At 36.3% G+C, this 14,950-nt stretch overlaps 1 protein-coding gene across 1 annotated transcript in view; it reads left to right on the top strand.

The window, feature by feature from the left end:
- The window catches only part of USH2A (usherin), a 745,506-nt gene that overhangs the window by 58,095 nt on the left and 672,461 nt on the right, over positions 1–14,950 (top strand). Inside the window, exon 4 of the mRNA XM_058701414.1 lies at positions 7,905–8,037. Within this exon, the coding sequence (XP_058557397.1) occupies positions 7,905–8,037 (133 nt within the window). The remainder of the gene's footprint in view (positions 1–7,904; positions 8,038–14,950) is intronic.

The raw sequence follows: 14,950 nt of genomic DNA, 5'->3' as shown, positions 1-14,950 counted from the left end.
AAACATGTGATGAGTAGTCTCCTTCCTAAACATGAAAGACAAAAGAAGTTGACTTTTAAGGAGAGGTAATTATAGTTATAACAAATAGATTTTGGGGCATAAAATACTGAAAAGGTTACTAAAATGTTTTACAGATAATTCTAGTTATTTTCTGGAAATCATCTGTTTTGTATAGATAAAAGAGAAAAGGGAACCAATGAGATACTGAGATAATTGAGCGTGTAAAATACTGTGATCATCTGTACACCAAAAGCATTCTTAAATGTGGAATTGTGCGTGAAATGTTCCTAGGCAGTATCTACAGAAAATGGGCTGGCTCTATCCCCATTCCCCAGGAAATCAACAATAAATCAGACCATTGGCAGATTTTCCATCACATCTCTGTGTAAACTAATTGCTTTTTTTTTTTTTTTTTTTTTTTTTTTTTAGATAGAAGGAGAGTAGTTTAATAGTTTGGGAAGAAGTGGCCATAAAAGTTTCATATCCAGTCAAGATAGGATCAAGAAAACTACTGACATTCCTATGTTAAATTTTTAGAGATGGAGTAAATTGGAGGCTTGTTTGTGTGAGGTTGTAGTATACAGAGAGCTTCAATAGACACGAAGGGGAGACTAGCAAATCCAAATCGTCATACCTAGAGTGATAATGTAATACATTTAATACATTTAGGCATAGATCACTTCAAGGGCCTGGCTTGTCTGGGTTACTCGGAGGAAAGAAAATGAAAGTGTGTATGCGCAGGGGACAGGGATAGGAGGAGAAGGGATAGGAAGACGGGTGGATGGGAGAAGAGGCCAGGAGAGGTGTAAACGTTGAAATAAAACACACAAGCTCATGGAAAATGAAAAGTGGAGACAAAAACAAGAAAAATCTTTGAAAAAATTATCTGTGTATGAAGTTATTTCCCTGTAGCATTTTTTATCTGGTCAAAGGGAATGAAAACATAAGCAGTTATTCACCGAATCAAACCAGTAATGGGAACACACGCACATTCCTAATTTTCGAGGGCAGCCCAAGTGACTAATTTGTGCCAAATCAACCTTCCCTGAATAATTGCCTCAACTCTTTTATTCATAGTTTGTATAAATGCAGCTTAATAGGGAATATTTGATAGACTAGAGTATTTATAATCATATAAAAACTCATGTTAGTAAACAAGGTCACTCTGTAAAGGTGATGAATCCTTGTATGACACATTCATCTGTTGGAAAATGGTGTCTTTACTGCTTAGAATTGTAGCAGTGTAGTTTGGTGGTTTTATTTTTGGAGTATCAATTAGACAATCAATCAATTAGTATTTATTGAGCTTCTGCCCAGCACGTAGGGCATGCTCATCAAATTTGCAAATGACACAAATCTTGGAAGATGGTAAATACATTGATGACAGACATAGCGTCCAAAAAGATTTTGACAGCCTAGAGCAATGGGATGAATCTAACAAGATGAAACATAACATGGATAAATATAAATTTCTGTCCTTGGGTCCATGAAACTAACTGCACATACACAGGATGGGGTGGAGGTGCTTTAGGCAGAGATGTAAAAAAGAAAAGACTTAGTATTTTAGTGAAAAGTGAGTTCAACTTAATAATTTGTCAGTTTTAGCTGTGTGATGCCATAGGCAAAAATCTAGCGTGCAATTTTGGATTATATTAAGGTGATAATCCTGTGTCAATTTGGCAAGCCAAATCACAAGTAGAGATTGTAGTATTTCTGGAGGCACATTTTAAGAAGAGAGAGACCATGTCGTATTGAGAACACCACGCAAATGAAAGACATTCATCCTGAAGAAGATTTAGGAGAAAAATGGCATCTTTCTTTACATCTGTGAGCTTCCACACGGAAAAGGGATTGGATTTCTTTGGGGTGCCATCAATAGTTAGAGCTGGGCCTTATGAATTGAAGTTATAAGGAGATATTTTTCAGTTTAATCATTTATATTGGTAAAAGTTGTTCAAAGATGAAAGGGTTCCCCAAGTCCACAGTTAAACTTCTGTGTCCTCTGGGGCACCTCGGTGGCTCAGTCGGTTGAGCGTCCGACTTCTGCTCAGGTCAGGTTCTTGTGGTTTGTGAGTTTGAGCCCTGCATCAGGCTCTGTGCTGATGGTTCAGAGCCTGGAGCCTGCTTCGGATTCTTTGTCTCCCTCTCTCTCTGCCCCTCCCCTGCTCTTGCTCTGTCTCTCTCAAAAATAAACAAAACACTTCCGTGTCCTCATTTTGGGGGTGGGACCACTGCAGAAGGGCAGTCTGAGAACTGAACAAGTAACATGAGTATATACATTCAGCACAGTGTCAGGAGAATGACAAGTGATTATGTAGTTCATAGGGGTTGTTACCCTTCGTATTGTGGGAGATGTTTGACGTGAAGCTGGAATCCTCACTGTGTGGAGTTACAGCAGAGAGACTCATGGATGGCTCTGACACAAGAGATGGCTGTAACTTCAAAATGCTAACTGGGTGTAACTGACTAACAAAAATTGGTTACAACAGTCTGTGGAATCAGTCAACCTTCTATGTGACCTTGAATAATGTAACCTTTTTGTTTTCAATTCTCTGTGATTCTTTTTAAAGAATTATTTGTGATCATTTTTTAAATAGAGGTAATAAACCTTCATTGGATTGTTGTAAGGATAAAAAGGAAAAATACATATAAAAATTTTAATGCCCAACTTGCTAATTTTTCTATATGTGAACACTTTTATAGTACTGAAATAGTTGGTAAAGGGTTATTGGAAGATACAGGACTTGAGGTATATTTGGAAAAATACTAAAAATTTAGGGAGATGAAAGGAAGTAGCAAGGTTATTCCCATACAAAATAGCTTGAACAGAGCACAGAGATAGAAACAAGCGTTGTGTGATCATAAGATAGGGAGGGGACCTCTCCGATTAGATGAGATTGACTGTTGGTAATTAGTTAGAAATAAAATTGGGATGGGATGAGTAAGAAAACCTCAGAAGAACTTTGTTTCAGATAGTAAGCAAGAGGGACATTCCACATGTGCTTAGGTAAGGGAAGAAAACATACATGTGATACCTTTTATTTACTTTTAATTTTTTTAATGTTTATTTTTGAGAGAGACAGAGACAGAGTGCGAGCAGGGTTGGGGCAGAGAGAAAGGGAGACACAGAATCCGAAGCAGGCTTCAGGCTCTGAGCTGTCAGCACAGAGCCTGATGCCGGATTCAAACCCACAAACCGTGAGATCATGACCTGAGCTGAAGTCGGATGCTTAAACGACTGGGCCACCCAGGTGCCCCGTTTTTTATTTTTAAAGTTTATTTGTTTAGAGAGAGAGTACGGGAGTATGCGTGCACACACGCACTTGCACACAAGTGGGGGAGGGGTAGAGAGGGAGAGAATCCCAAGCAGACTCCGCAATGTTAGTGCAGAGCCTGATGTGGGGCTCGATCTCACAAATCATGAAATTATGACTTGAGCTGAAGTCAAGAGTTGGTCGCTTAACTCACTGAGCCACCCAGGCACCCCCTGTACATGTGATATTTAAAAATAATCTTATGGAATTTTTAGAATAAATTGCCTTCCTTATGCTTAAAAAATTATAGGTGGAATAGTAGAATCCTTTTTGCAAAGCCTTGTTTAACCTAGAAATAGAAATTCTATTTCAGGGAAATTTCTATTTCAGAAAGTCCAAGACATATTTCCTCCACAAAGTTTTCCCTTCAGATTCATATCCCAGTATTTTTTTTGTTTGATTTTTTTAGTATTCAAAATGATGATCTTTATATTTGTATCCTCCATCATTATTTTTTGAGGGTGAATTTGAATTCAAGATATGTTGCCAAATCACTTTCTATTAAATCTCCAAAAGTATTATTCTAAATTCTTTTTAATTTTTTAATGTTTATTTTTGAGTGAAAGAAAGAGCATGAGTGAGGGAGGGGCAGAGAGAGGGGAGACAGTATCTGAAGTAGGCTCCCCGCTCTGAGCTGTCAGCACAGAACCCGACGTGGGGCTCAACCTTATGGACCATGAGATCATGACCTGAGCTAAGTCAGATGCTTAACCGACTGAGCCACTCAGGCACCCCCATTCAAAATTCTTAAAATAGTTTTGTTTTAGGGGCCCCAACGTGGGTCAGTTGGCTAAGTATCTGACTCTTGATTTCGGCTCAGGTCATGAGCTTACAGTTCATGAGTTTGAGCTCTGCATTGAATTCTGTGCTGGGTGTGGAGCCTGCTTAAGATTTTCTCCCTTTCCCTTTGTCCCTCCCCGGCTCGTGTGTGTGCACACTCTCATATGTGCTAGCTCTGTCTCAGAGGGAAAAAAAAAAATTGCTTCAAAATGAAACCCTTTAAAAGAATGCACGTGTTATTTCTGGGAGGCCTGTTTGATGGTTTTGAAAAGACAAGTCCCAAAGAAAAGGTCCAGAATCATTCACATAGGACATTCATATGTCCTATGTGAATGGACTAAGACCTAACTTCTCAAAGCAACTCCTTGAAATGGACAGCACTTTATTCACTGCACTGAGTCAGAACTTAAAAACAACCATCATTGTTTATAGTGATGCACACACTAGTGCATTAAAATTAGTCATAGATACAAGGTCCTTGAGAGAAAGGGTGATGACTTTATTTTTTTGCTATAATGTATAGGGGCACTTTGAGTACTGGGTTCAGGCTTTATTGAATTAACTTGAAATTAGAAAGATAGAGGCAACAAGGAAACTATTTCTCCGCTGAGGAAATTAGTGCAGGTGTTCTGCCTATTTCCCAGCCTGAGTTGGGAGTTTCTTTGGATTTTTGGTAGCCAGCAGGAGTAGAAAAGCAACAAAGATTTGGCATTTCAGTGGACCAGATGATTGACAATTAGGACACACCTGTCCAGGTGGACTTGACTGTATTTTTTTCTTGGTAGCTTCTCAGCTATTGTGTGACTTCCTGGAATTATACACTTCTCTGCTCAAGCAAGACAATGATCAGGTATTCTACTTAAAAAAATAATCTGATACACTCTTGTGCTCAAAGGAGTGAGTACAGACTGTCACAGGGACATGAATTTGGCCAAAAAGTTAATTAAAATAAAATATGAAGCCCTGAGAAAATGAAGGGGTGAGAATGACCTGCTCCCCTCTATCTTCTTTCCGGTGTGTTTTTTTAAATCTCTTATGAGGGGATGTAAGGCCTTTCTCCAGCTGCCACTGGCTTTGCCAATTCATTCCTTCATGCCACACCAATAAACATGTACAAACTCTTCCAATTCTCGAGGGGTGGAAAATGAGATAGGTGTGAAGTCTACTTCAGCAGAAGGCTTTCTTTTTCACAAATTAGAAATTCCAGCACACGTATTCCTCTTCCTCAGATAACTGGCAAGGGGATCATCAGAATGAGCTATTGCAGAGTGCTACCCTCGTCTTCACAGTTCCGGTGTGATGGGGCCCCAGACCAGAATTGCAAAATAGTTAAGAGAATCTTGGAATATAAAACATGGTACACAACACCAAAGAAGATTTAATCTTATTTATAGAAAGGTGGTTGATAGGGGAGGGGACAACAGAAGAGAGTGGCTTGAGATCATCATTAATCATTTTGTAAGTACCAACAAAGTGAAAACATCCTTCCAGAATTCACTGCAAGTGACACTGAATCCTTCTCCTAAGCAAATATGCGATGAGTTGATAAAAAAGAGAAGGTCCTGAACTCTTGACTACAGATATAATACAGTGAATATAGAAAATCAAAAACATGCTTTCTATCTGACTCAAAATAAAGGTGCACTTAAACTTGTAAAAGACAACATTTTTATTTGAATGATATGACAGAACTGTCACAGGAGTGTTACCTGCTATAAAGAAAGCCTAAGAATTATTACCTTTATTAGACCAGTGACACTGAGATTTAGCCATACATTTCTAACTTCTGTCCCTCTACAGAGACAATTTTCTTTTCTTAAATAAACTGTCATGCTAGTGTTAATATATTGTTGGCTCTCTCATGCTCTGAGAATACTGCTGATATAAAACATGTATATGTTAGATTGGTAATAGTATCTTTAGTGTAGCTGAGTAGAACAAATGTGTTTCCCTCATGGCTGTGCTAATGTGATAAAGGAAAATTGGCTGTTCATCAGCTTTTGGCTGGGTAAAGACAGTAGAGATGGAACCACATTCTTTTTTATGCATTAATACCATCGAGAACTTTTCACTAGTTATATTTCATGTGCCTGCATGTTGCGCAAAGATGTTGTAAAACATGAGATAATGCTACAAATAACAAAGTAGAAAAGCCTGTATCTTTTATAATGATAACAGTCAAACACCAAATGACAGTAACAGGCTGTAAAAAATGGGCTGCAAAAAAAATGCAGCCCTACTACCCAGAAGAGAGGTATATATGCAGGCCCACAAGGAGTTGGCGTGTGTTTTTAGTTCTTTATGTCAAGGCTATGTTTTATAATTAAGTAAAATGTAACATGGGGTCAGTGGAGTTAAGGAAGTACCTGGTTTTTAATAAAAGCAGATTAAATAGTATGGAGAAAAGCCATGTTGAATAACTTTGTGAAGAATTACTGTTCCCAAGTGATTATGTTGTTAACTGTCAGGGTGGGTTGATTGGTTGGTTTGTTTGGAGAGAGAGGGCTGTTGAAAACAGTTCTTAAGACAGTCACTCATATAACGTTCTAAAGATGTTGGGGAATGGTTATTTTCATCAATTGTGAGGAAGTCTTAATAGGATAGCATTTGAATGCTATGATTGGATATATTTTTAATTAAAATGTTAGCATCTAACCTTTCACCTGCAAGATGACATATTTCTCTTTCTCTCTCCTGCTACCCCCACCCCCATCCTCGTGTTTTGTTTGCCATTTCAGCTCCTTTGCTAGAGGACCAATGATTCCTTTTACATTCAAGTTAAAAGCACTTGAACAGAACTGTTTGTAGAGGCTAACATTGATGTCAAATGGCTGATCATTTTATTCAGAAATACGTGCAATCATTGACAGTTTTGTATAAATCCCATCCATGAAGTTTTCTGCAGAACGGTTTGAGTTGGCTCTTCAGGGGTCACTGCACAGAAACAAAATTTCATAACTTCATCATTTTACAATTAGGATATAATTGAGGGGTCATCTAGCCACAACCCAGGAACAAATCTGGTTGGTCAAATGTTTTTATAAAGTTTCACTGGAACACATCCATGCTAACTCACATATGTATTGTCTCTGGCTGCTTTCCTATTACAATAGCAGAGTTGAGCAGTTGTGACCTGGACCACTTGGAACACAAAATCAAATCACTTGGTTTGCAAATAGACAATATTTATCCTCTGACTGTTTACAGAAAAAGTTTGTTGATCCCTGATGGTAGAGAGTTGGTAAGTTGTCTGAATAATTAGGCTAGAATATTCTTGTCAAATTTTTATATTCTGTATTGGGGAAGTACGGCTGAAAATCATCAACTATGGTACCAATACTAATACAGGAAATGTTTACAGGAAGTATTTTGTATTAGTAACTTAAATTCTATCCACAGATTATACATTTTTGGCATACTTAGTTTTGAATATTTCTACCTTTTGTATTGAATTCTGTTTTTGCCAATTATTGTTATAACAAATTTAACTAGTATATAAAGAAATAGCATATTCTCAAAAAATTATGAAGGCATAGCAGTCAGTGCTGCTAAATACATGGGATGAAAAATTATGTATATCTCTAAATACCATGGTACAAATCACAGCACAAAACTATAATATGTAGGTTCATATCTAGATCTGTAAACATACAGATATATCAATGAGCCATTAAGATAAATTGTTTTCAGTCTTTCCAACTGAAGAAAGTAGTGAAGTAAGAAATTAACTTGAGAAAGACTACTGAAATGTAGTTATGATAAAATGCAAGGTTATGTAATTAAAATAATAATGGTGATAATTTCTTGCAGGTGCATCAGACAAAAATCAGTTTCTTCATCAATGGTTTGGAGGAAGATAATACGGCATTTGATGCAAGGACTCTAAGTGGTTCAATTATAGATTTTGCCTCTGGTACTACACAAATAGGACAGAGTTTAAATGGTAAGATTCTGACTTCAGAAAATTACTTATTTTGTCTAATTACCCGATTGCTCAAGAAAGTGTCAAAAACAATTGTTTTAAATGTCTAGGTGTATGTGTTTCCTAGCACTGCTGCAACAAATGAGCAGAACTGGGTAGGAGCTTAATAAAGCAGACATTTATCCTCCTCTTACAGTTCTAGAGCCCATAAGTCTGAAATCAAGGGTTCGCAGGGTTGGTTTTCTCTGGAGGTTCTGATTGGTTCTATGCCTCTCTTTCTCTTGGCTTCCAGTAGTCCTCAGCGTTCCTTGGCTTGTGGCTGCACAGCCCCCTTAGTCTCCAGGTTCACATGACCCTCTCGTCTGTGTTCTGTTCCCTTCTCTTCTCTTCTAAGAGAGCTTGTGGTTAGATGTAGGGCCCACCCTGATCCTATATGCCTTCCTCTCCAGATCCTTAATTACGTATGCAAAGACCCTATTTCCAAATATGGTCACAGTCACAGATTCCAGGGGGACGCACCTTTTGGAGGGCACTTTTCAACCCACTATACTAGGGGAACTTTAAAATTAAGATGTACCTATTATGATCAAGTTTATTTCTTTTTTCTTTTTCTTTTAAATGTTTATTTATTTTGAGAGAGAGAGAGCGCACATGCAAGCATGAGCAGGGGAAGAGCAGAGAGATGGGGAGAGAGAGAATCCCAAGCAGGCTCTGTGCTGTTAGTGGAGAGCCTGACATGGGGCTTGATCTCAGGAAACCATGAGATCATCATTTGAGCCCAGATCAAGAGTCAGAAGCTTAACCAACTGAGCCACCCTGGTGCCCCTGATCAATATTTACATAAGAACAATATGTGATAAACTATATTTTCTCAATCTTTTTTTTTTGTTTGGATTTTAAAGTAGGGTTTAGAATATTAAATATAAACTGAAATTTAATATTCAACACTAATAGCTAGATTTATGGTATTCATATCTTCCCATCCTAAAACAGGCCATAGAGGTTTAAAAGAATATATACTGCATGCTGAAAACAAAACCCAGAAATTGAATTTAGGATTAACTTGAAATAATTAGCACAATGGTTTATAAATTGCCTACACTTTAAAAATGGAACAATTATTTTATATTACTAAATAATGAATACTCATTATAAGAAAATCCAAACAATACAGAACTCTCTGAAATAGAAAATATTTCAGTTTTCTACCTTCATAGATACAGTTAACTTTTTTTATACCCTTCCAGAACTTTAGTACATATAGCTGGAGATATGGTTATAAAAATAATTTTCTAAAAATGAAATTATAATACATATGCTTTCTCTGAGGCCTCTAAAAATAAATACTTCCTCTCCAAATGTTATGGACAACATTCTATGTTAATATTCCTTCTCATTTAAAATGGCTGCATTATGCCCACTTGTATAGCTGTAACAAAAACTTTTAAAACAAACTCCTAATAATGAGCATTTAGATTATTCCTAATATTTTGAGATTATTAGCAGTTATTTACTAGAAATCGCGATACATGCCTATATTTCTATATCTCTGTTTCTAGATCTCTATTTTACACACACACATGTATACACCTACATACGCATTTGAGCAACCGTCTGATTGCATAGTTCCTTAAGACTTTACACTTTGGTGTTGGTCTGCTTGAGTTCAAGTCCCAACTGCCCACTTACTAGCTACGTGACCTGGAACAACTTTTAAATGACTCTAAAATGTAGTTAGCCCAAATTTATTTAATTTATGTACTTTTTAAGTTTGTATTTTAATTCCAGTTAGTTAATGCACAGTGTAATATTACTTTCAGGTGTAGAATGTAGTGATTCAATACCCAGTGCTCATCACAACAAGTGCACTCCTTAATCCTCATCACCTATTTAACCCATACCCTACCCCCACCCCTCTGGTAACCATCAGCTTGTTCTCCATAATTCAGAGTCTGTTTCTTGATTTGTCTCTGTCTCTTATTATTATTTTCTTTTTTTACCTTAGCTTGTTTGTTTCTTAAATTTCACGTATGAGTTAAATTGTTTATTTATCTTTTTCTGATTGACTGACTTTTGCTTCAATTTCTACTCTCTAGTTCCATCCTTGTCATTGCAAATGGCAAGATTTCATTCCTTTTTATGGCTGAATAATATTCCTGTGTGTGTGTGTGTGTGTGTGTGTGTGTGTGTATGTATGTATATTACATGTTATATTTTCTTTATCCCTTGATCAACCAATGGACCAGTGGACACTAGGGCTACTTCCAAATATTGGCTATTGTAAATAATGCCGCTATAAACATAGGGGTGTGTGTATCCTTTCGAATTAGTGTTCTTATATTCTTTTAGTTACTCTAAATTTGAAATGATGATGATGACATTACAGTCTCATTATGAAGATCAAATGAGGCTATGTATGAAAAACATTATTGTTTTTCCAGAATCTGGCACATTGTAGTTGCTGAAAACTTAATGGCATTCTTTGATCAACAGAAGTTCTTAATTTTAATGAAGTCTAATTTACTAATTTTTCTTTTATACTTAATATTTTTATGTCCTATTGAGGAAATCTTTGCACACCCTGATATCATGGAGATATTATTTTTACATTTTATCTGAAAATGTTATTATTTTACCTCTCAAATTTAGGTCTGTTTTCTATATGACTTTATTTTGGGTATGTTATGAGGTAGGGGGGTCAAGACTCATTTTTTATTTCTCACTTGAACATCACCAGAACCATTTTCATTAAACAGATCATTTCTTCGCTCCCCTGCAGCGAGTGGTAACTGTCACAAATCACGTACCGGCATATGTGAAGATGGTTTGCTCCTGAGCTCTCTCTTTTGGTCCAATGATTTGTTTGCCTGTATTTGAGTCAAAACATTTAGTTTTCATAGTTGTCATTTCGTAAAAGTCTTAAAATCTGAAAGTATTTACTTTTCCAACTTTTTTTTCCTTTCAATATCGTCTTGTCTATTTATATGAATTTTAGAGGCAGTTTTGCAATTTTCACAAAATTCTGGGATTTAAATCATAAACTCAACTTCGGGAAAATGGGTATCTATATGATATCAGATCTTCTAATCCACAAACAAAATGTATTTCTTAATTTCTCTTAAAAATGTTGTTTGTTTGTTTGTTTGTTTATTTATTTATTTATTTATGTATCTATTTATTTATTATCTTGAGAGAGAGGGAGGGAGGGAGAGGATCGCAAGCAGGCTTTGTGCCACAGTGCTGAGTCTGACCTCATGAATCACGAGATCATGACCTGAGCCAAGGTCAAGAGTTGAGTCTGACATTTAACCAACTGAGCTACCCAGGCACCCCAATGTTGTTAGTTTTCTGTCCAGAAGTTTCACTCATTTGTAAGACTTAGTTCTATGTATTTTTTGGTTCTTTTTTCATCAGTTATACTTACTATTGTTTCTGAACTTCATTTTCTAGTTTTGTTTTTATTCTATAAAAATACGATCAATTTTTATATTGACCTCAATTAAGTCCAGTGAATTTGCTAAATTTTAATTCTAATAGTGATACAATCCTGCCAGTTGCGTATAGTAGATATAGTATAGCAGAGAGAGAGAGGGACCCAGTGCAAGTGAGGGAGGGGCAGAGAGAGAGGGAGACAGAATCCAAAGCAGGCTCCAGGCTCTGAGCTATCAGCACAGAGCCCGATGCGGGGCTTGAACCCATGAACCTCAAGATCATGACCTGAGCCGAAGCTGGATGCTCAACTGACTGAGCCACCCAGGTGCCCCAGATGTATATTTTTGATACTCAAAATAAATTCTAAAACTGTGTGGTTAAATTTCCTAGCTCTGGTGTCAAAAAACTTAGAATTGAATCCAATCCAGTTGTGTGCCTTTGATAAAAATATGCATCCTTTTAAAATCTCAGGTTTTAATCTATTAAAAGATGTTTTCATAAATAATTAATAGGACTGTAATAATAATTATATGGGATCATGTATGTGTAGAATATGTTGCTTATCATATAGTAAATGTTTAATGAGTGGCAGCTATTATTAACCTCTTTGAATACCTATGCTCTTATTGTAAGTAGGGATAACAATGTCTCTCCGTAGAATTGTTGAGAAATCAGAAGACAAAGTGTCTGGACATAACTCTATTTAATTTGTATATGCTCTTCGATCAAGCTAAGCTTATGTGAAGACTTAATTGAAGGAAACTATATATTTAGAAACTTGGTGTGAGTAATTAGCGTATTGGAGAATTTTATAAAGTACCCTGCATGCAGAATTTCTTAATAAAACATTAAATCTTGTGAGCCTTGTTTCAATATTTAATCCCCATTAGTACTTCTAAAAGTGTTTTATTGCACCAAATGTTGCTCAAAGTATTCGATAGTGCTATAAATTAGTCTGCTATGCACTGTGGGGTTGAAGTGACTTGCTTCTGCTCTTCTTCAGCATGCTAGATGTTGAATGAATGCTTCAAAAGGACACTGTGGACTGAATATGATATTTGTTATTAAGCTGTGTAAAAAGAAATTTAACTTCTGATGAGAAAACATATCATTGGAGGGGCGTCTGGGTGGCTCAGTCAGTTGAGCTCAGGTCATGATCTCATGGTCTGTGAGTTCGAACCCCACGTCGGGCTCTGCTGACAGCTCAGAGCCTGGAGCCTGCTTTGGAATCTGTGTCTCCCTCTCTCTCTGCCCCTCCCCTGCTCATGCTCTCTCTCTCTCAAAAATAAATAAACATTAAAAAAAAAAAAAAAGAAAACATATCATTGGAAAGGGGTTTGTTTCAAATGTTACTTAATTTTTACTACAATTTTCTCCTTAAGATTTGGGCATCAGAGTGCTACAAGGGAAAGGGTATTTTAAAATAATTTTTGTCTTTATTCTATCAATTTATAGGTACAGTTGTACCTACTGTATCTTTTCTCTAATTAGAGATGGCATGTAGACTGGCTCATTACTTCTGCCTAATGAGCCAGGCTCCATGCCACCTCTCTAATCAGAAAAGAGATAGGTACAGAATGTTCCCACGGACTTATTATAAATCATTTTCTTTCTCTCGCTTGCTCCTTTTTTTAATCAAAAAATTAAGTCACTGTCCTCCATACTTTTGTCCATATCCAAGATGGTTTCATTCAGGAGAGGTAATTGTGCAAGAGATTACTGTGAGCTGAATTAGGGGTGCTCTCATGCAGTGCCGGGCCGGCTGTCTGTGCTTTGGAACAGACACTGCCTCAAATACAGGCGTATCAAACGAAGGCCCATAGGAGATCTAGATGTCTTTCCTCTCTTTCTCTGGTTGGGCTTAACTTGTTTCCCTGTTTCTGTACCCAGGAAGCAACAACTTTGCATGTGAGTGTTGGCTTGCTACAGAGCTTTTTTTTAGTGGGGTCTCATATCTACCATAACTTTCTAGAAAAATATGTTGCCTATCACACTTTTCTTTTGCTGCAGGCCTTGTCTTTGCCTCCCCTAGGAAATTAATCAATGACCACATGAATGCATTTCACTGACCCCTGTATACATATTAATGGAATATCTATACATACAATGTATTGATGCTAATGAGATAACCTGATTTGGTTGGGTTGATTTTTTAATATACAAATAGAAACACTTTAGACCATCTCTATGAACCAATATGTATAAGTTCCTTCTTAGAACATTTTCTTCCAGTTCAGGTGTATTTCAATGCCTCTAGTTGGACATAAAACCTGGAGGAGTTACGGTAGCAGACATGTAATTATAAGAAGTCTTTAATATCACTGTGGTAATTAACTACAACGGCCCTCCCAATTTTGGGTTTAAAAACACAAAATTTTGTGAATCAAAACTTTTTGTGGCTACTTCTGAATCGTGGGAATTTCCATGTTACGCATTTATAAGTGTCTAGCACTTTCTTAAGAAATTAACTGGTAATTATAGAATCAATAAAGATTTGCCATTTCTATGTAAAAGTGAATGCACAGGGAGGAAAAAGATAACCATCTAAAGCTAACTCCAATGTCCTTTCCCTTCCATGTGTTCTGCTGTGTGTTGTGTATTAATTCATCTGCTTGTTTTTCATTCTTTAGTTGAAATACTACTTTTAATCTCTGCTGGTGTCCCATGGGTAAATGTGTCTAACCTCACCTGGGTATAGAGGAAAGGAAAGGAAAATATTGAAACATCTGACATTTTTCTTTTGGTTGAGATTATGACAAATTTTTTCTGAGAGAATGTTTTTTGGAATTAGGGTAAAGAAAGAAATAGAAAAGTATAGAAATTGATTAATTAAGACAGGTTAATGGAATGGAAGAAGAGTATAGAAACAAGGCATATATAGGTATAGAGGGGTTTATTTAAAGGTTAAGTTGGTGTTTCAGATTGTCCTAGAGATTTCTTGCAATAAATCAGGACAATTGGCCAACTATGTTACAAAATAAAAAGACAAATTCAATGTATTCCTTCCAACTGTACAAAATAAAAACTGCAGATGAGTTAACATTTAAATGCAAGGTATGTCATCGTGAGGTAGTAGAGGAAAATGAAAGCAAATGTTTCTTAATCCTGGCATATTGAAGACTTTTATTAGCATGATACCATGGCCAGAAACACTATAGGAAAATATTGAAAACATCTGACTAGTAAACTGAGAATTTAAAATTTAAACAATGCTTATCATTTTATGCTTGATTTGGCAAGGAATAAAAAAGAGATGATACTACTGTGGAAAGAGTTTAGGATAATCTGGCAAACTACAATAAGTAAAAATGTGGAGACTATTTAATCCAAGAATTCTACTTCCAGGATATATCTCAAGAATATAATTAGAGAAAACCTTAAATATGTACTCAAAAGTACTCATTGTAGAATTAAAGTAGCAAATAATTGGAACCAATTAAACATTTCAAAAGGGAATTAAGTAACGTTGAAATTATAGTTAAATTGGAAAAATATGCAAAAC

The sequence above is a fragment of the Neofelis nebulosa genome, chromosome 15 (genome assembly GCF_028018385.1).
Source record: "Neofelis nebulosa isolate mNeoNeb1 chromosome 15, mNeoNeb1.pri, whole genome shotgun sequence".
NCBI lineage: Eukaryota > Metazoa > Chordata > Mammalia > Carnivora > Felidae > Neofelis > Neofelis nebulosa.
This window is presented reverse-complemented; position numbering and strand designations above follow the sequence as displayed.